Source organism: Petromyzon marinus, chromosome 1, assembly GCF_048934315.1.
Source record: "Petromyzon marinus isolate PM22_M1 ecotype Great Lakes invasive population chromosome 1, UKy_Petmar_22M1.pri1.0, whole genome shotgun sequence".
Classification (NCBI taxonomy): domain Eukaryota; kingdom Metazoa; phylum Chordata; class Hyperoartia; order Petromyzontiformes; family Petromyzontidae; genus Petromyzon; species Petromyzon marinus.
The window spans coordinates 476,685-499,542 of NC_133667.1; the positions used below are offsets into that span (position 1 = coordinate 476,685).

Here is a 22,858-nt window from a genome sequence, read left to right on the forward strand (position 1 = left end):
ACTCACAGTACACACAGAGACTTACATACTCACAGTACACACAGACACTCACATACTCACAGTACACACAGACACTCACATACTCACAGTACACACAGACACTCACATACTCACAGTACACACAGAGACTTATATACTCACAGTACACACAGACACTCACATACTCACTCACAGTACACACAGAGACTCACTCACAGTATACACAGACACTCACATACAGTACACACAGAGACTAAGATACTCACTGTACACACAGAGACTCACATACTCACTCACAGTACCACACAGACACTCACGGACTCACAGTACACACAGAGACTCACATACTCACTCACAGTACACACAGACACTCACGGACTCACTCACAGAGACACTCACATACTCACTCACAGTACACACAGAGACTCACATACTCACTCACAGTACACACAGCGACTCACATACTCACTCACAGTACACACAGACATTCACATACTCACAGTACACAGACACTCACGGACTCACAGAGACACTCACATACTCACAGTACACACAGAGACTCACATACTCACTCACAGTACACACAGACACTCACATACTCACTCACAGTACACACAGAGACTCACATACTCACAGTACACACAGACACTCACATACTCACAGTACACATATACACTCACGAACTCACAGTACACACAGACACTCACATACTCACTCACAGTACACACAGACACTCACGGACTCACTCACAGAGACACTCACATACTCACTCACAGTACACACAGAGACTCACATACTCACAGTACACACACTCACGGACTCACTCACAGAGACATGTCTGTGTATTCATCCTCCTCCTCTCTCCCACACATACAATCACGGACATACAGATTCTCAGCACAAAGACATCTACACACAGGGCAACACACACAAACACTCACAACATCGACTTACACACTCCTACATAAAGGCAAAGATCCCCCGTGTAGCCCACACAGACTGTTTGGGCAAAGAATGCCGGCGCGTCACACGAGGGGTGAGTGGTGACAGCACCACTCCCAGCCGCCTTTGTCTCCACAATGTGTTACGCACCACACGAGGTACACATGTCAAGGCCGAGTAGACCTAGGGGAGGCCAGTGACCGATTCAGACATCATCAATCGCCACTGATGTTGGCCGTGAGCGGGTAATCAAACTTGGGTCGCCGGGTTCGTAGCGCATCGCGCTAACCGCTGCGCCACCGCTCCCCACTCACTCTCTCTGCACCCCCCCCCACACACTTCGTTTGCACCGCCCCCCTCCCATTGAGACCCCGAACCCCCAACCCCTGTCTCAGCCAATGGGAGCAGAGCACGGAGCCCCCCCCCCCTCTACCTTCCTTCACCCCCCCCCCCCTTCACCAGCGGAACGGGCCGAAAGTAAGGGTCGCACTTTATAAAAAGGAATCACCGCTCGACCACTCGATCTCCCGTCCAGCAGCCATCCTCACTCCTCCCTCCCGTCAGTCACCCCCCCTCCTCCCTCCCTCCCTCCTTCCTCTCCACGACTCCCTCACTCTCTCCCATTCATCATCCTTTCATCCCTCCCTCACTCCCTCATCCCCTTTGTACCCCCCTCCATCACTCCCCTGCATCGTCACTCCCTCCATCCCTATCCGCCTCCCCTCCCTCTCTCCCATTCATCATCGTCCCTTCTTCCTATCCATCTATCCCTCCCTCCATCCCTTTCCTCCATCATTTCTCCCTAACCTTATTCCATATATTGCTTGCATGGGTGGTTGGGTGCGTGATTTCATTTTTGAGTGAGTGGATAAGTGAGTGAGTGCGTGGATGGATGAACGGCAGGGTGAGTGGCTGGGTGAGTGTTTGAGTGAGTGAGTGAGTGGATGGATGAGCGGCAGGGTGAGTGGCTGGGTGAGTGTTTGAGTGAGTGAGTGCGTGGATGGATGAGCGGCAGGGTGAGTGGCTGGTTGAGTGAGTGAGTGAGTGCGTGCATGGATGAGCGGCAGGGTGAGTGGCTGGGTGAGTGAGTGCGTAGATAGATGAGCGGCAGGGTGAGTGGCTGGGTGAGTGTTTGAGTGAATGCGTAGATGGATGAGCGGCAGGGTGAGTGGCTGGGTGAGTGTTTGAGTGAGTGAGTGCGTGGATGGATGAGCGGCAGGGTGAGTGGCTGGGTGAGTATTTGAATGAGTGAGTGCGTGGATGGATGAGCGGCAGGGTGTTTGACTGAGTGCGTGGATGGATTTGTGGTTGGGTGAGTGATTAAGTGAGTGCGTGCGTGGATGGATTTGTGGTTGGGTGAGTGAGTGCGTAGATGGATGAGTTGCAGGGTGAGTGGCTGGGCGAGTGAGTGAGTGCGTGGATGGATTTGTGGTTGGGTGAGTGTTTGAGTGAGTGAGTGGATGGATGAACAGCAGGGCGAGTGGCTGGGTGAGTGGTTGAGTGAGTGCGTGAATGGATGAGCGGCTGGGTGAGTGCTTGAGTGAGTGCGTGAATGGATGAGCGGCAGGGTGAGTGTTTGAGTGAGTGCGTGGATGGATTTGTGGTTGGGTGAGTGATTGAGTGAGTGCGTGGATGGATGAGCGGCAGGGTGAGTGTTTGAGTGAGTGCGTGGATGGATTTGTGGTTGGGTGAGTGTTTGAGTGAGTGCGTGGATGGATGAGCGGCAGGGTGAGTGTTTGAGTGAGTGCGTGGATGGATTTGTGGTTTGGTGAGCGTTTGAGTGAGTGAGTGCATGGATGGATTTGTAGTTGGGTGAGTGATTGAGTGAGTGAGTGCGTGGATGGATGAGCGGCAGGGTGAGTGTTTGAGTGAGTGCGTGGATGGATTTGTGGTTGGGTGAGTGTTTGAGTGAGTGAGTGCGTGGATGGATTTGTGGTTGGGTGAGTGTTTGAGTGAGTGAGTGCGTGCGTGGATGGATGAGCGGCAGGGTGAGTCGCTGGGTGAGTGTTTGAGTGAGTGAGTGCGTGGATGCATTTGTGGTTGGGTGAGTGATTTTGGTGAGTGATTTTGGTGAGTGCTTGAGCGAGTGAGTACGTGGGATGGATGTGTCCATGGGCGCGTTTGTGAGTATCTGAGCGAGTGGAAGAGTGTGTGTGTGGTTGTTTGTGGATGTGCGATTGGATTTGCGAATCCGTGGGTGGGTGGGGAAAGAGAGGCGAGTGTGTGTGTGGTGGGTAGCGAGCGGTGGGCGTGTGTGTAGATTTCAGGATGGATGTGTGGGATGCAGGGTTGGGTAGATGGGTGGGATGGAGGGTTGAGTAGGTGGGTGGGTGGGTGTGTGAGTGGGGTGTGTGGTTGGGTATTATTGGTGAAACTTGCGTTGGGGGAAGAAAAAAAAATCTCGCAGGCAAAAAGAAATCCCCCACACATAACTTGGGCCGAGCCTCAATAGACCGTGTGCGGACACGAGGGGACACACACCACGCACCACGCACGCACGCACGCGTGGAGACAGAGAGGATCTGGGACGGGCGAGCAGAAGGAGGACTCAGCATTCGAGGATGGAGGATGAGGGAGGGCTAGGAGGGCGCTATACAATGGGTTAGGAGGAGTTGTGAAGCCAACACTTTCAGCCAAAGCGAATATTGACTGGCCGAAATGGTGGCATGGCGGCTGGCGGGGACAGCTAGGAGATCTTCAATCTCATCAACAGCACGGGGAGGTGGAGGAGGACACCGTGATCATCATCAGCAGCAGCATCAGCAGCAGGAGGAGGAGGCGGAGTGTAACCACGAGTCGGGGAAGCATGTCCGTGGAGGCGCGGCTGGGTGCGGGATGTGATGGGATGAGAGATCGGGTTGGGTCTCGACCAATACCGGATCGGGATCAGGATCGGAATCGGAGGATCAGAGACCGGGACCAGAGGATCAGGGACCGGGATCAGAGGATCAGGGACCGGGATCTTCTGGAACGCCCCAGCTACTGTGATGCCGAGTTCGCGCTCGAGCAGATAGCCAAGGTAGTAACGCGTGACGGTGGTGGTGGTGGTGGTTAGCTGGGAGATGGACATTCACACACACAGAGACGCACACGTGGTTGGACAGCTTGGACACTCAGCATCAGTAGATGGACGTGTGGGTGGACGGACAGACGTGGACAGGCTCGATGGAGAGAGATGGACACGGGGTCGTGTGAACGCACACAGATGGGGACCAATCGACTTGCAGATGAACCGACTGATGGACGTGCGGATGAGTTGAACGCGCACAGACCCTAGAGGGGTGGACGTAGAGACCGGGCAACGCGGAGAGACAGACGGACTGGGACATGGACGCATGCTGGAGCGCGTACAGAACACACACAGACATAACCACACACGCACAGACATAACCACACACACACAGACAACCACACACACACAGACATAACCACACACACACAGACATAACCACACACACACACAGACATAACCACACACACACAGACATAACCACACACACACAGACATAACCACACACAGACATAACCACACACACAGACATAACCACGCACACACAGACATAACCACGCACACACAAACATAACCACACACACACAGACATAACCACGCACACACAAACATAACCACACACACACAGACATAACCACACACAGACATAACCACACACACAAACATAATCACGCACACACAAACATAACCACACACACACAGACAACCACACACACACAGACATAACCACACACACAGACATAACCACGCACACACAGACATAACCACGCACACAGACATAACCACGCACACACAAACATAACCACACACACACAGACATAACCACGCACACACAAACATAACCACACACACACAGACATAACCACACACACACAGACATAACCACACACACACAGACATAACCACACACACAAACATAACCACGCACACACAAACATAACCACACACACACAGACATAACCACGCACACACAAACATAACCACACACACACAGACATAACCACACACACACACAGACATAACCACACACACAGACATAACCACACACACACAGACATAACCACACACACACAGACATAACCACACACACACAGACATAACCACACACACAGATATAACCACACACACAGACATAACCACACACACAGACATAACCACACACACACAGACATAACCACACACACACACAGACAACCACACACAGACATAACCACACACACACAGACATAACCACACACACACAGACAACCACACACACACAGACAACCACACACACACACAGACATAACCACACACACACAGACATAACCACGCACACACAAACACAACCACACACACAGACATAACCACACACACACAAACATAACCACACACACACACAGACATAACCACACACACACAAACATAACCACGCACGGGTAAACACACATGGCACGGGTAAACACACATGGCACGGAGATAAAAACACCAACACAGACGCACAGTTAAACGCGCACATCAACCCACACAGGACAAACACACAGAGGCACAGTGCGTGTTGTTAGTGTGTACTGTATACGCACTGTCCTGTGTAGTACTTTGCACGCGTACAGTATGTGCTGTGTGTTAAGTGTGTGTGTGTGTACATCTTGTGCTGTGTATATTGTACATGTGTGTACAGGATGTGATGTGTGTATTGTATATGCTGTGTGTTAGTTTGTGTGTGTGTGTGTACAGCATGTGTGTGTATTGTATTTGCTGTGTTAGTGTGTGTGTGTACATCATGTGTGTGTATTGTATATGCTGTGTTAGTGTGTGTGTGTACATCATGTGTGTGTGTATATTGTATATGCTGTGTTAGTGTGTGTGTGTACAGGATGTGTGTGTGTATTGTATATGCTGTGTGTTAGTTTGTGTGTGTGTACAGGATGTGTGTGTGTATTGTATATGCTGTGTGTTAGTTTGTGTGTGTGTACAGCATGTGTGTGTGTATTGTATATGCTGTGTGTTAGTTTGTGTGTGTACAGCATGTGTGTGTGTATTGTATATGTGTGTTAGTTTGTGTGTGTGTAGAGCATGTGTGTGTGTATTGTATATGATGTGTGTTAGTTTGTGTGTGTACAGCATGTGTGTGTGTGTATTGTATATATCCCGCTCACGGCCAACACCAGTGACGATTATCTGAACCGGTCCCGGGCCTCCCCTAGGTCGACTCAGCCTCAAATGAGTACCTGGTGCGGTGTGTAAACATTGCCACTAGGGAGACAAAGGCGGTCGGGCGTGGTGCTGGCCACCCACCCCCTCGAGTACCGTTCCGGCCTTCATAGGTGCTCGCTAACAGCACTTGCCCCTACAGTCTGTTAAGGCTATATGGGGGATCTTTTTGTCTTTGTTTTGTATATGCTGTGTGGTAGTTTGTGTTTGTACATCATGTGTGTGTGTATTGTATATGCTGTGTGTTAGTTTGTGTGTGTACAGCATGTGTGTGTGTATTGTATATGCTGTGTGTTAGTTTGTGTGTGTGTGTACAGCATGTGTGTGTGTATTGTATATGCTGTGTGTTAGTTTGTGTGTACATCATGTGATGTGTGTATTGTATATGCTGTGTGTTAGTTTGTGTGTGTATTGTATTTTCTGTGTGTTAGTTTGTGTGTACATCATGTGATGTGTGTATTGTATATGCTGTGTGTTAGTTTGTGTGTGTGTGTACATCATGTGTGTGTGTATTGTATATGCTGTGTGTTAGTTTGTGTGTGTACAGCATGTGTGTGTGTATTGTATATGCTGTGTGTTAGTTTGTGTGTGTGTACAGCATGTGTGTGTGTATTGTATATGCTGTGTGTTAGTTTGTGTGTGTACAGCATGTGTGTGTGTATTGTATATGCTGTGTGTTAGTTTGTGTGTGTACAGCATGTGTGTGTATTGTATATGCTGTTGTTAGTTTGTGTGTGTGTACAGCATGTGTTATTGTGTGCACTGTGTTGATGGTAATTATGTGCACTGTACTGTGCTGCTTATGCAGTGTATGGAATGTAAAGTTGTACAGTGCGTGTAATTGTGTGTATGTGTCGTCTTCGTGTGTGTCCCGTGCGTTGTGTTGCATGCATAATGTGTGTAATATTGTGTGTGGATCAGCACAGCGTGTGCATTGTGTCAGTGTTGTGTTCTGTAGTGTCTGCAATGTTGTGTTGGTTGGTGTCGTATGTGTAGGGAGTTGCATAGAGAAGCGTGTTGTGTTTATCGCAGTGTTATGGTTTGAGACGAGTACAGTATGTGTAGGGGTGCCAGTGTGTGTTGTGTCAAGTAGAGTGTGTGTGTCACGTATGTACACAATGGTGTAGGTCTTAGGTGTGTGAACTGTGTGTGTATATACTGTGGGTGTGTATATACTGTGTTGTGTGTGTGTATAATGTGTTGTGTGTGTATACTGTGTTGTGTGTGTATACTGTGTGTATACTGTGTTGTGTGTGTATACTGTGTGTATACTGTGTTGTGTGTGTGTATACTGTGTGTATACTGTGGTGTGTGTGTATACTGTGTGTATACTGTGTATGTATACTGTGTGTATGCTGTGGTGTGTATACTGTGTGTATACTGTGGTGTGTGTATACTGTGTTGTGTGAACTGTGTGTGTATACACATAGTATATACACAGTATACATATACACAGTTCACACACAACACAGTATACACACACAGTATACACACAGTATACACACACAACACAGTATATACACACACAGTTCACACACACACAGTTCACACACAGTATACACACACAGTTCACACACAGTATACACACACAACACAGTATACACACAGTATACACACACACAGTTCACACACACAGTATATATACACACACACAGTATACACACACACACACGTGCAGAGATACACTCACACACACGTGCAGAGATACACTCACACACACAGTATACACATTCACACACGTTCATAGATACACTCACACACACGTGCATAGATACACTCACACGTGCAGAGATACTCACACGTGCAGAGATACACTCACGCACACGTGCAAAGATACACTTGCACACACGTGCAGAGATACACTCACACACACGTGCATAGATACACTCACACACACGTGCAGAGATACTCACACGTGCAGAGATACACTCACACACGTGGATAGATACACTCACACACGTGCAGAGATACACTCACACACACGTGCAGAGATACACACACACACACGTGCAGAGATACACTCACACACACGTGCATAGATACACTCACACGTGCAGAGATACTCACGTGCAGAGATACATTCACACACACGTGCATAGATACACTCACACACACGTGCAGAGATACACTCACACACACGTGCAGAGATACACTCACACACACGTGCAGAGATACACTCACACACACGTGCATAGATACACTCACACGTGCAGAGATACTCACGTGCAGAGATACACTCACACACACGTGCAGATACTCACACACGTGCATAGATACACTCACACACACGTGCATAGATACACTCACACACACGTGCAGAGATACACTCACACACGTGCAGAGATACTCTCACACACACGTGCATAGATACACGCACACATGTGCAGAGATACACACACGTGCATAGATACACTCACACACACATGCAGAGATACACTCACACACACGTGCATAGATAAACTCACACGTGCATATATACTCACACACGTGCATAGATACACTCACACACACGTGCAGAGATACTCACACACGTGCAGAGATACTCACACACACGTGCAGAGATACTCACACGTGCAGAGATACTCACACGTGCAGAGATACTCACACGTGCAGAGATACACTCACACACACGTGCAGAGATACTCACACGTGCAGAGATACTCACACGTGCAGAGATACACTCACACACACGTGCAGAGATACTCACACACACGTGCAGAGATACTCACACACACACGTGCAGAGATACTCACACGTGCATAGATACACTCACACACACGTGCAGAGATACACGTGCAGAGATACTCACACGTGCAGAGATACACTCACACACACGTGCAGAGATACTCGCACACACGTGCAGAGATACACTCACACACACGCGCAGAGATACACACACACACGTGCAGAGATACACTCACACACACGTGCAGAGATACACTCACACACACGTGCAGAGATACACTCACACAGACGTGCATAGATACACTCACACACACACGTGCAGAGATACTCACACACACGTGCATAGATACACTCACACACGTGCAGAGATACACTCACACACACGTGCAGAGATACACTCACACACACGTGCATAGATGCACGCACACACGTGCAGAGATACTCACACACACGTGCAGAGATACACTCACACACACGTGCATAGATACACTCACACACACGTGCAGAGATACACTCACACACGTGCATAGATAAACTCACACACACGTGCAGAGATACTCACACACACGTGCATAGATACACTCACACACACGTGCATAGATACACTCACACACAGATATCCATTCATACTCCCACAACTCACACCCACACACGTTCATTCATACATTTACTCACGTGCATAATACACTCACGTAAACATACATCCATACACTCACACGTAGGGGAGACACTCCCACATATCTTTACCAATATTCACACGAACACACACACACATCGCTTATGCTCACTCACAGTATACCCTGTTGCCTTGTATGGACGAGTGCTGTTAGCGAGCACCTATTAGTCCCGCACTCAGCTCTGACACACACGTGCTTCCACACGCTTGCAACATGGGGTTGGTAATGTTGCTGGAGATGCTGCTGATAATGTTGTTGCTGATGCTGTTGATGGTGCAGCTGATGATGGTGATGTTGATCATGATTTTGTTTATTATGATGTGATGTATCTATATGTACGTATAACTTATTTTGTACCGTACGTAGCCAATCGTGCTGATCGCAGGTGCTGCTGATGATAATATCAATGCTGCTACTGATGATAATTTGTATGCAAATGTTAGTGATGATGGTAATGATGAAGCATAATGTGTTACTCTTGTAGTAGTATTTATTCTGCGTGTATCCCAGGAAAGCCTGAGTGTCAGGACTCTTTCCCTGGTGGGTCCTGCCCGCAGTCGTGGGCTTGATGAGCTGGATGCGCAAATCCCAATTGAGTAATTTTCGGGCAATTTTTCTAAATCTGGCAAATTTGTCCCGTGACGCCGGCACACCACGGCCGCTTCGTGCGAACGTCGTCACGGGACTCTTTAACGTCCACTGCGAGTGAAGCGGATGGCGCTTCGTATTCTTACGGCTAATAGTAGCAACGAATCCGCGAACCTCTCTGCCACAGGTGGCGAGCGCGCTGCCTCTGGGCCGTGGCGTCGCCACCGTGTGTGAGCGAGAGTGTGAGAGAGTTGTGTGTGTGTGTCAGTGAGTGAGTGTGTCAGTGAGTGTGTGCGCATGTGTGTGTAAGAGTGTGTCGATGTAGAATTAGGCATTCTAACATGCCCAGGCATTTGGGGTTTCTGTATGTTAGGGGGTCCCTGTGTGAATTGAGAGAATATTGTGAGGGGGCTTGCAGGGGGCTAAGGGGGTGGCAGGGAGCTAAGGGGGTGAGTGGGGCTCCTCTCTTTGTCCCCACAGCCCCTGGCCCCCTTTCTCATTTCACACTAAAACCACTGGGCCCATTGTCCCATTTGTTTGGCCCTAAAAACAAGGCTCTATTTTACGGGTGGAAAAAAAACCCCACCAGCTCTTTTTCTTCTCCGCTGCCAGTTTTTGTTTTCTGTTTATTTATTTAATTCCCTTTTCTGGGGTACATTTTTTAGTCGTCCCTTTGTTCAATCCTATTTGTGTTTCTTGTGTGTGCCCGTGTGTCTGTGTCCGTGTGTGTTGTGTTTTTTTTGTGTGCAAAAATACAATTCTTGGGCTCCAGAGTTTCAAATTGTGGCTTCACCATCATCGTGAGATCTCACGCAGGACGCCCAAATGACCGAGAGTAACCCCATGCCCGCCCAGCACTTAAGCACCCTGCACAAATAAAGCTGCCACAATCCACCCACCACAATCCATCCACCGCGATCCACCCACTGTGATTCATCCACCGTGCTCCATCCATCACGATCCACCTACCGCGATCCATCCACCGCAATCCATCCACCCACCACAATCTACCCACCGTAATCCATACACCGCAATCCATCCACCACGATCCACCCACTTACCACAATCCACCCACCACGAGCCACCCACCCACCACTTTCCACCCACCATGATCCACTCGGAAGGTCACGGGTTCAACTCCTGGTTATGGGGGGTGACTCGGCCCATCATCCCTCGGAGGGCGATAAAGTAGGTATGGACTTTGTAAGGAAGATGCGCTGAGATTTATTTTCTGCCTAGTCTCGCCCCCACCATAAGAATGAGGAATTCCCATCACTGGCTCTGCAGGGATGTAAACGGGAGGTGAGCACTAATGCCTCAATGCTCATTTGAGCAGAAAATCACTTTGTCACTTTATCTGCTGAAATTTATTCCACTCGATTTATTCCGTACGTAGTATCTAGCAACAAGAAACCAGGCTGTGACATGATGATGTTTTTTTTAATGGGGATGTTTATGACGATTCTGATGGTGTGTGTTGATGATTATCGAGGAGGAGGTGTCCTTGTTGATAATTATTATGATAATAAAGCTGCTTATAACAATTGAGATCGTCATCGCAATGATGGTGATCATCATGATTATGAACACGTAATTATGCGTGATGTCATCTCGCGATACCACCAATTAATGTGGCTTTCTGAACTGCGCAGGGTGTTGTGCATTTATTTCCTTACACCACGCACTAACGAGGGCCCCACATTCATGGCAATAATAAAACATTCAAGGTTTTTTTCTCCAGTAAATAGCAATACAATTTCAATCTTCGGGGTCTCAAGGTGGGAAGCGGGCAGGAGTAGGGGGCGTGGTGGGGATCTGGACCCTATGGAATCCACGGCTGAAGTGAAGTGAGAGGATACCGGGTGAACGCGTCGCGAGGTCCGTACACGAGCGTGATTTCTTTTCTTGGTGCGGTGGCAGGGCCGGGCGACTGGGCGGCACGCGCCGCTGTGGCTGCGTGCACGCCTGCAGGCCGTGCTGTTCGAGCTCGGCTGCCGGATCCACGCACACTGCGGCAAGGTCCTCTTCCTGGGCCTCCTCGTCTTCGGGGCCTTCGCCGTGGGCCTCCGCGTGGCCTCCGTCGAGACTGACATCGAGGAGCTCTGGGTTGAAGGTGCGTGCGGTGCGGGCGGTGCTTGCAGTGTGGTACGTGCGGTTAGCGTGGTGCGTGCGGCGCATGCGGTGCATCTGCCAATCTTCTCACGGAATCTGGGTCTGTTCCGTGACCTAGCAGCCAGCCGGTAATACTTCACGTGGCCTCGCAGTGCATCTAGCCTGGCACAAGCGCCGTGATGACATCATCGCCACTTAGTGGTGAATGGTGACTGTTGTGTTTGTGGGGAGCGGTGGTGCAGTGGTTATCACACCGTGCTGCAAACTCGGCCACCCGAGTTCAAGGATGGCAATGATGATAATTTTGACAACCCAACTGTGCAGACAAACGTGGCCCGGCATGGGCGTGGTATGACGTGAACCCAAATATATCTTCATCAACCATGGTCCATCCACTGCTGGATGAAGGCCTCTCCAAGCTGTCGGTCACCTCTCATGATCATCCTACTGATGAGACACTGAATGTCACGAAACCGTTCCTGAGCTTCGCTTGTGGTGAGCATTTCGGTTAAAATCGCTCCCAGAAGGAATGCCGTGTGGCTGATGGGATATGTGGATTTAAATAAAATGTTAGGTGGAAGTCAGATATGGGAAGGAGGTGAATCGTCAGTTTATTTACATTTATATTCTCCACGAGGCCCAATGATTTCCTTGCGATGTAACGGTCCACCTCTGTCCTCCGAGTTTGAATTTGGTCAAGTCACCGTCGTTTCTGCAGGATTCCAAGTGGGCTCGCAGGGCGTGACCCCCGCGAGGGACGGGGAGCGGGGATGTTTATCGGCCAAGAGAAGGGACGGTGCAGGGGAGAGCAGAACAGAGTATGGGAGATGGGACAGTAGAGTGGGGGAGAAGGGGTGAGAGGACGAGGTTACGGGAGAGTAGGAGAGAGGATGGGAGAGAATACCGGAGAGTACACGAGTGTATGGGAGAGTATGGGATAGAGGAGCGAGGTAGGAGAGTACGGGAGAGAGGAAGACATCAGGGGAGTAGGGGATGTCAGGGGGGTACAGGGTAGATAGAGGCATTGAGAGCACTGGGGGGGGGGGTCGATGAGGGAGAGTGGAGTGAGGAGTGGAGAGTGATGAGAAGGTGGTGAGGGGAGAGGAGTGTGTGAACTGAGAGCGAGTGGAGGCCGGAGGGGGGTGAAGGAGAGGAGTGAGAAGTAGTAAGCGAGAGGAGAGACAGGAGAGAGGAGTGAGGGAGAGAGAGAGGAGTGAGGGAAAGTAGTGCGGGGTGACGGAGAGGTGATGGAGAGAGAGGGGTGAGGGAGAGAGAAGGTAGAGAGGAGTGGGGTGAGGAGAGAGAGGAGTTGGGTGAGGGGTGAGAGAGAAGTGGGGTGAGGAGAGAGAGGAGTTGGGTGAGGGAGAGAGAAGGTAGAGAGGAGTGGGGTGAGGAGAGAGAGGAGTGGGGTGAGGGGTAGAGAGGAGTGGGGTGAGGGGTGTGGGAGAGAGGAGTGGGGTGAGGGGTAGAGAGGAGTGGGGTGAGGGGTAGAGAGGAGTGGGGTGAGGGGTGAGGGGTAGAGAGGAGTGGTGTGCGGGGTAGAGAGGAGTGGGGTGAGGGGTAGAGAGGAGTGGGGTGAGGGGTAGAGAGGAGTGGGGTGAAGGGTAGAGAGGAGTGGGGTGAGGGGTAGAGAGGAGTGGGGTGAGGGGTAGAGAGGAGTGGTGTGAGGGGTAGAGAGGAGTGGGGTGAGGGGTAGAGAGGAGTGGGGTAGAGAGGAGTGGGGTGAGGGGGGGAGAAGGTAGAGAGGAGTGGTGTGAGGGGTAGAGAGGAGTGGGGTGAGGGGTAGAGAGGAGTGGGGTGAGGGGGTGGAGAGAGGAGTGGGGTGAGGGGTAGAGAGGAGTGGGGTGAGGAGTAGAGAGGAGTGGGGTGAGGGGTAGAGAGGAGTGGGGTGAGGGGTAGAGAGGAGTGGGGTGAGGGGTAGAGAGGAGTGGGGTGAGGGGTAGAGAGGAGTGGGGTAGAGAGGAGTGGGGTGAGGGGTAGAGAGGAGTGGGGTGAGGGGGAGGAGAGAGGAGACAGCAGCCAAAGCTGCCGCCATTTTGCCCCCTGTGCGCGCTGTGTGGTCTGACCGGTGGTGGCCGAGTTCCATCCCCGCTCCCCCCCACCACCACTCTCTCCCCCCACCTCCCCCCCCACCTCCCCCTTCCTCTCTCTCCCCCCACCTCCCCCTTCCTCTCTCTCCCCCCACCTCCCCCTTCCTCTCTCTCCCTGTGCTCTCCCCTCCCCCAGCTGCCCCATTATCCCAGCGCCCATCCCCGGCAGCACGGCTGGGGTGGAAGCCAACACACACACAGAGACACACACACACACAGACACCCACATAGAGATACACACACAGAGACACACACAGAGACACACACAGAGACACACACACACAGACACACACACAGAGACACACACACAGACACACACACAGAGACACACACATAGAGAAGAGACACACACACACAGACACACATAGATAAGAGACACACACACAGAGACACACACACAGAGACACACACACACAGAGACACACATAGAGAAGAGACACACACACAGAGACACACACACACACAGACACCCACATAGAGACACACACACACACAGACACACACACAGACACACATAGAGACACACACATAGAGAAGAGACACACACACACAGAGACACACACACAGAGACACACACATAGAGAAGAGACACACATGCAGAGACACACACACAGAGACAACAACAACAACAACCGCCATTCGCCACTAAGTGGCGGTGACGTCACCACGACGCTTGTGCCAGGCTATGTGCACCCTGAGGCCACGTGGTGTGTCGAACGCCCGCTGGCAGGAGGTCACGGGGCAGACCCAGGTGCCATGGGTCGACTGACTGAGATGACTGGCTGATGCACCACCTGTGCCCCCTACTGTGCCAACCTGCTGTGCTTTAGCCACCCGGCGCTCCGCTCGTTGTTGTGAGCGTCGCTCCTCCGCCCTCCGTTGTTGTTGGAGGGCGACTACCTCCAACTGCCCAGTAGCGGCCTTTATGAGCCTCCTCCACAGAGGCCGATCTTGACACCGCTGGTACCAGTCATCGGCAAGTCCACTCAGCTCCACGTCCTCCTGTACCACATCACTCCATCTCTTCTCTAGCCCGTGCCGTGCCCGCTTTGCCCCCTCGATCCGGCCGAACAAAAGCTGTTTCGGCATGCGGTGGCTGGGCATGCGGGCTACATGACCCAGCCATCGCAGCCTTGCCCGCTGGAGGAGCTCACCGATTGGACCTTGCCCAGATCTTTCAAGGATTTGTGAGCTCCTCACACAATCCAGTCTGGTCAAACCCAGGATGGATCGTAGGCAGGCCACGTTTCGCAAGCGTCCAGAAGGGAGGGAATGACCGTGGCCGAGAAGACCTGAAGCTTAGTGCGGAGCGACAGACCAGGTAGCTTCCACACAGCGTTACGCAACCGATGAAAAGATATTGCCGCTCGACTGATTCGGAGTGAGACATCTGCTGTTAAACTGGAGCCGGTCACATAGAGACACACACGACGAGACCCACATAGAGAAGACACACACACAGAGAAGACACACACATAGAGACACACACATAGAGAAGACACACACACAGAGACACACACACAGAGACACACACATAGAGAAGAGACACACACAGAGACACACATAGAGAAGAGGCACATGGAGACACACACACACAGAGACACGCACATAGACACACACACAGAGACACACACAGAGACACGCACATAGAGAAGAGACACACACACACACAGACACACACATAGAGACACACACATAGAGAAGAGACACACACACAGAGACCCATAGAGAAGAGACACACAGAGACACACACACACAGAGACACACACACACAGAGACACACACATAGAGAAGAGACACACACAGAGACACACAGAGAAGAGGCACATGGAGACACACACACAGAGACACACACAGACACACACACAGACACACACACAGAGACACACATAGAGACACACACATAGAGAAGAGACACACACAGAGACACACACACACAGACACACACATAGAGAAGAGACACACACACAGAGACACGTACACAGAGACACGTACATAGAGACACACACATAGACAGACACACACATAGAGAAGAGACACACAGACACACGCACATAGAGAAGAGACACACACAGAGACACGTACATAGAGACACACACACAGACACACGCACATAGAGAAGAGACACACACAGAGACACACACACATAGAGAAGAGACACACACACAGAGACACGCACATAGAGACACAACAACAACGGCAGTCGCCGTTCATCAATAAGTAGCGGTGGCGCATCACCACGGCGCTTGTGCCATGCTAGGTGCACTTTGGAGGCCACGTGAAGTGTCGGAAGGCCCGCTGGCAGGTCACCGGACAGACCCCGAGTGCCATGGGTTGACTGACTGTGTTGACAGGCCGATGTACCAACCGCGCTCCCCACTTTACCAACTTGCTGCATTTTAGCCGCCTGACGCTCCCCTCGTTGTTGTGAGCGTCGCTCCTCCACCCACCGCTGTTGCTGGAGCGTGACTGCCTCCGACTTCCCAGTAATATCCCTAACAGCCTTCTCCACAGAGGCCGATCTTGACACCGCTGGTAGCAGTCAGCGGCGAGTCCAATCCACTCCACATCCTCCCACAACACATCGGCCCATCTCTTCTCCAGACCGTGCATTGCCCTTTTAGCACCCTCAGTCCGGCCAAACAGAATCTGTTTGGGCATGCGTTGGCTGGGCATGTGGGCTACGTGACACAGCCATTCTCACGGGTGCAAATTCCACGTTCATTTAGCAGGAACAAGTCTATCGACATATAAGCCCTCATTGTAATAACTAGACGTGTACTGTAATGGCTCTATTTGGGCCCGCTTAGGAGACTCGGTGTAGGGTGGACGGAAAGTTCATACACCCCTGTCTTGAAAGCTGCTGTGGACACAAAATGATGAATGGGCAAAGGAACTTTCCATCCACCCTATACACAACACGTGTATGTGAGCACTTCAGGTATGCGTATGTGTGTAGTAATGTTGAGGGGAGCGGTGGCGCAGTGGTTAGCGCATTGTGCTCAGAACCCGGCGAGTTCGATTTGTGCTCACGGCCAACATCAGTGATGATTAATTATCTGAACCGGTGCTGGGCCTGCCTTAGGTCAACTCGGCCTTAAATGAGTGCCTGATGCATTGAGGATACAATGGTAGCCGGATATGGCTTTGGCCACACCACCCTTTCATGCCAAATGCCAACCTTAATAGGTGCTCGCTAACAGCACTTACCCAAACCGTCTACGTAGGCTACACAGGGGATCTTTGTCTTTGTGTTCGGTATGTAATAGGTCTCCATGACCCCTTCAGCAACTAAAGGCCGCTGCGTTCGCCACATGAATCGAATTAGGACAAACGGATCGGTAAAAAAATCCCTCCACCACCCAACATAGCCAAACAAATGAAATTGTCCCACGGCGTACGAGCGGTGATTGCGCCACCATTTGTGATTGTTTCGGCTCGCCCACCGGTGAATGAAAGAACAATCCTCATAACCAAATATTGCGATTCAATTCGCGACCTTTCGCTGGAAATTGCGCCGAGCACCTTCAGGACAAGAGCCAGGAGGTCAGAGATAAATCCTGGAAGTCAGAAATGTGGCGTGCCCCCGCTCACCGTTGGCTGGGAGCGGTCACAAGATTCCGAACCAATCAGCATCGGCGCATACACTTGTGTGGCAGTTACAAAAAAAAAATCTACATTTCCTGCCCAGTGCGGCTGTCGGGGTGGGGGGGGGGGGAACTCTTAATTTGCAGGGCAGGTGCAGTTGGGTGGCCCAAGGGGACTTTTAATTTGTAAGTGGCCACTCATTGCCCTTGTGCTTAACGAATGCAGAACACGTGTAGGATTCCGCAGTTAATTGACTTCCCTTGGTTTAACCCAAGTGGCGCTGGTTATATCACGTGCGTTCATTGCAGCGTGCCTGATATTACGATCGGTCCTAAAATGTATTTCTTAATGTTACGTTCACCATTCACTGTTCATCATCGTCATCAACTTGGCAATTAGCGTTTTACCCCAACAATAACTATGCTGTTCTGTCCCATGGAGTCAATTCCCAACCCTTTCTGTGCGGAGTTTGTACGTTCTCCCCCTGTTCTGCAGAGTGTGAGCGAGTGCGTCTGTGGAGCTCACTCAGTTAGGGAATCGAACCCAGGAACTTCTTGATCTGACTCAAGAGGCACGCCGCCACCACCACCCTGCCCGTGGACATCATTAAAGAGGCGGGACCAGTTGTTGGAACAAAAAAAACTAATTAGTCGAGCAGCTCCCTAAACGTTTACACATACATAAGAATGCAATAATGGGATACAGCCTCAATATAGGCCACCACTGCCTCCAGAGGAGCTCCCTGGAGCTGTCTTTAGTGCAGACCCTTCTACCAGCAGTGGCAAGAGGAAGGCATTGCAGGACTGTGCCTCTCCCCTCCCCACCCTTCCCCCCCTGGCTTGTGCCTTCATTCCAGCTGAGGACGTTCATTCCGTCCGTCCCTTTTTTGGGAAACTCGGGGGGTGAAAGGTCGAGTCACCGTGTGACCCCGGGTAAAGACAGCTGTCGCGTGTGTGTGTGTGCGTGAGTGTGAGACAGTGTGTGTGTTTAGGTGGGGGAGTGGTACCATCGTGGTTAGCGCATTGCGCTACAAACGGCTTTGATTCCCGCTCACAACCAACACCTCCAATTCGCACGGTTGGCTACGTACGATGCGAAAGAAGTTCAACATACTTATATTCGGTGGCGATTATCGGAACCTGTCCTGGGCCTCCTCTAGGTGGACTCAACCTGAAAATGATTACCTAGTGCGGTGTGTAAACATTTCTTCTTGGGAGACAAAGGCGACCGGGCATAGTGCTGGCCACCCATCCCTTCGTGTGCCGTGCCGGCCTTCGTAGGTGCTCGCTAACAGCACTTGCCCCAGCAGTCTGTCAAGGCCACACGGGGGATCTTTGTCACAGAGCGAGGCTGTGCGCCACCGTGCTCGTTCCTTCTCCGACACGCGTCATTCTCTGTTCACTCGCCGGTGCAACAATCGCCCAAACTCGATTGTCATTTTTCTTCGACTTTACTATGAACGGTGTCCGAGCCAACTTGCCTTACCAGGAATTTAATTTAAGTAACTTCGATTATGTTTCAGCACTGTTTATGATTTATTCTGTGGCGCAGTTGCTTTTGCCCCGTTTCTATTTTGGGTTTTGCTCAGATTTTTTAAACATTTGCTGCATTGCCATAACTTTATTTGTTTTGCTTTGCTCGTGACGGTCGGTGACCCCAGGGCGCTCTGTGCGAACCAGGCTCCTCTGCCGCTCTCTTTCGCGTGCGCTCGCACGGTCACACAGAAGTGACGCTTGAAGCGAAAACCCGGCTCTCGCTCGTTGTCGCACGACCCACGAAGCTGCGCTCGCGTGCCGCGTTTAAAACGATCGTGCGCCGCCACCGCCGTGTGGAAATCATCCATCACTCAATTACCCACGTTGGGCACGGCTAGCCCGGAATGGTGGGGGGAGCGGGAGAGTGAGCAGGAGAGGGAGAAGGAGGAGGAGGGAAATGGGCAGGGTGAGTGCTGGGAAAAATCCAGTCCGGATCAATTTTCCCGTGTGTTGTGGAACGCGGATGGAGCCCAATCCAACTCTTTGTTGCCGCGCTACGAATCCGGCGAGCTGGGTTCAGATCCCTGACACGGCTCACATCGGTGTCGAGTCGTTTTTGAACATACAGCTCACCGGCGTGGGTTGGCGGTCTTGCCGCATGATGTTTGGTGCGAAGTCCGACGTTTCGTTGCACGCACTCGGGGGGAGCTTCAGGGATTGAAACGTCGGAAGTGGTGTTGAACAGCGGACGATGCAACCCGATAACACGTCGTGACGGTGGTGATGATGGTGTTCCCACATGTTTAAAGTGCTTGAAAGTTCCTTTGTCCATGAGTGTGTGCGTGCGTATGTGGTGCACATAGCCCAGCACAAGCGCGCTGGTGACGTCACCACCACTTAGTGGCGAATGGCGGTTGTTGTTGTGTCCCTTTGTTTTTGCGGGAGAGCGATGGCGCAGCGGTTCGCGCGCTTGTCATGAACCCGGCGACCCGAGTTCGATTCGCACTCATGGTCAAAACCAGTGATGAAAACCTAAACCGGTGCTGGGCCTCCCCTGGGTCGACTCAGCCCTAAACGAGTACCTGGTGCGGTGTACAGTGAGGGAAAAAAGTATTTGATCCCCTGCTGATTTTGTACGTTTGCCCACTGAAAAATAAATTATCAGTCTATAATTTTAATGGTAGGTTTATTTGAACAGTGAGAGACAGAATAACAACAACAAAATCCAGAAAAACTCATGTCAAAAATATTATAAATTTATTTGCATTTTAATGAAGGAAATAAGTATTTGACCCCCTCTCAATCAGAAAGATTTCTGGCTCCCAGGTGTCTTTTATACAGGTAACTGGCTGAGATTAGGAGCACACTCTTAAAGGGAGTGCTCCTAATCTCAGCTTGTTACCTGTATAAAAGGCACCTGTCCACAGAAGCAATCAATCAATCAGATTCCAAACTCTCCACCGTGGCCAAGACCAAAGAGCTCTCCAAGGATGTCAGGGACAAGATTGTAGACCTACACAAGGCTAGAATGGGCTACAAGACCATTGCCAAGCAGCTTGGTGAGAAGGTGACAACAGTTGGTGCGATTATTTGCAAATGGAAGAAACACAAAAGAACTGTCAATCTCCCTCGGCCTGGGGCTTCATGCAAGATCTCACCTCGTGGAGTTGCAATGATCATGAGAACGGTGAGGAATCAGCCCAGATCTACACGGGAGGATCTTGTCAATGATCTCAAGGCAGCTGGGACCATAGTCACCAATAAAACAATTGGTAACACACTACACCGTGAAGGACTGAAATCCTGCAGCGCCCGCAAGGTCCCCCTGCTCAAGAAAGCACATATACATGCCCGTCTGAAGTTTGCTAATGAACATCTGAATGATTCAGAGGACAACTGGGTGAAAGTGTTGTGGTCAGATGAGACCAAAATGGAGCTCTTTGGCATCAACTCAACTCGCCGTGTTTGGAGGAGGAGGAGGAGGAATTCTGCCTATGACCCCAAGAACACCATCCCCACCGTCAAACATGGAGGTGGAAACATTATTCTTTGGGGGTGTTTTTTCTGCTAAGGGGACAGGACAACTTCACCGCATCAAAGGGACGATGGACGGGGCCATGTACCGTCAAATCTTGGGTGAGAACCTCCTTCCCTCAGCCAGGGCATTGAAAATGGGTCGTGGATGGGTATTCCAGAATGACAATGACCCAACACATACGGCCAAGGCAACAAAGGAGTAGCTCAAGAAGAAGCACATTAAGGTCCTGGAGTGGCCTAGCCAGTCTCCAGACCTTAATCCCATAGAAAATCTGTGGAGGGAGCTGAAGGTTCGAGTTGCCAAACGTCAGCCTCGAAACCTTAATGACTTGGAGAAGATCTGCAAAGAGGAGTGGGACAAAATCCCTCCTGAGGTGTGCAAACCTGGTGGCCAACTACAAGAAACGTCTGACCTCTGTGATTGCCAACAAGGGTTTTGCCACCAAGTACTAAGTCATGTTTTGCAGAGGGGTCAAATACTTATTTCCCTCATTAAAATGCAGATCAATTTATAACATTTTTGACATGCGTTTTTCTGGATTTTTTTTGTTGTTATTCTGTCTCTCACTGTTCAAATAAACCTACCATTAAAATTATAGACTGATCATTTCTTTGTCAGTGGGCAAACGTACAAAATCAGCAGGGGATCAAATACTTTTTTCCCTCACTGTATATAAATCAGCACTGAAGAGGCTAAAGCGGCCAGGTGTGGTGCTGGCCACCCACCCCTCGCGTGTGCTGCTCACTAACAGCACTTGTCCCACCGGTCTGTTAAGGCTATACGGGGTGGGGGATCTTTGTCTGTGCAGTGGACGGACGAGTGAGCCGAGAGCTCGCCTACACACGGCTCAAGATCGGCGAAGACGCCGGAACGAGTCCACAGATGCTCATTCAGACGGGGCGCTCGGGTGGTGGCATCGGAGCTGAGAAGGCCAGGCAGCAGTTGACCCCCGAGGGGTTGAGGCAGCACCTGGTGTCGGCTCAGGCGGCCAGTCGCACGCAGGTCACCCTCTACGGGAAGTGAGTGCCGCCATCGTCTTTATCATCATCATCATCAACGTCGTGATCATCACCCAATCCGTCACCGTCGTGATTATTGTCATCGCCATCATGGTCACCATCGTCATCGTCGCCATCATTGTCACCGTCATCGTTGTCTGCGTAATGTCAGTGTTATTGTTGTTGTTGATGTTGGTTGGCGGTGGTTGATGTTGGTTGGTGTCGGCAGGAGTTGCCGTTATTGTTGATGGTGGTGGCGTTGTTGTTGTTGAACGTTATTGTTGGTCGTTGATATTGGCAGTTAGTAGGTGTTGTTGTTGTCAGTTGTTATTTATTGTTGTTGATTGATGTCGTTGGTTGATTTCACTCTCTTCCCCATGCCACTGCATCTCCCCGTGGCGCGTTCCAGGGAGTGGACTTTAGACAAGCTCTGCTTCAAGAGCGGCATACCCATTTTCGAGATATCCCTCGTGGACCAGGTGA

General features: G+C 50.9%; 1 protein-coding gene across 2 annotated transcripts in view; it reads left to right on the forward strand.

Annotated features, from left to right (window-relative positions):
• The first annotated feature begins 3,270 nt into the window (after positions 1-3,270).
• LOC116950944 (protein patched homolog 1) overlaps positions 3,271-22,858 on the forward strand; it is a 69,336-nt gene continuing 49,748 nt past the window's right edge. The window contains exons 1-4 of one of the 2 annotated variants that reach the window (XM_032969579.2): positions 3,271-3,940; positions 11,995-12,187; positions 22,186-22,396; positions 22,785-22,854. In XM_032969579.2, coding sequence (XP_032825470.1) covers positions 3,728-3,940; positions 11,995-12,187; positions 22,186-22,396; positions 22,785-22,854 — 687 coding nt within the window. In that variant the 5' untranslated portion in view covers positions 3,271-3,727. The remainder of the gene's footprint in view (positions 3,941-11,994; positions 12,188-22,185; positions 22,397-22,784; positions 22,855-22,858) is intronic. The other variant, XM_032970371.2, reaches the window with a different exon arrangement.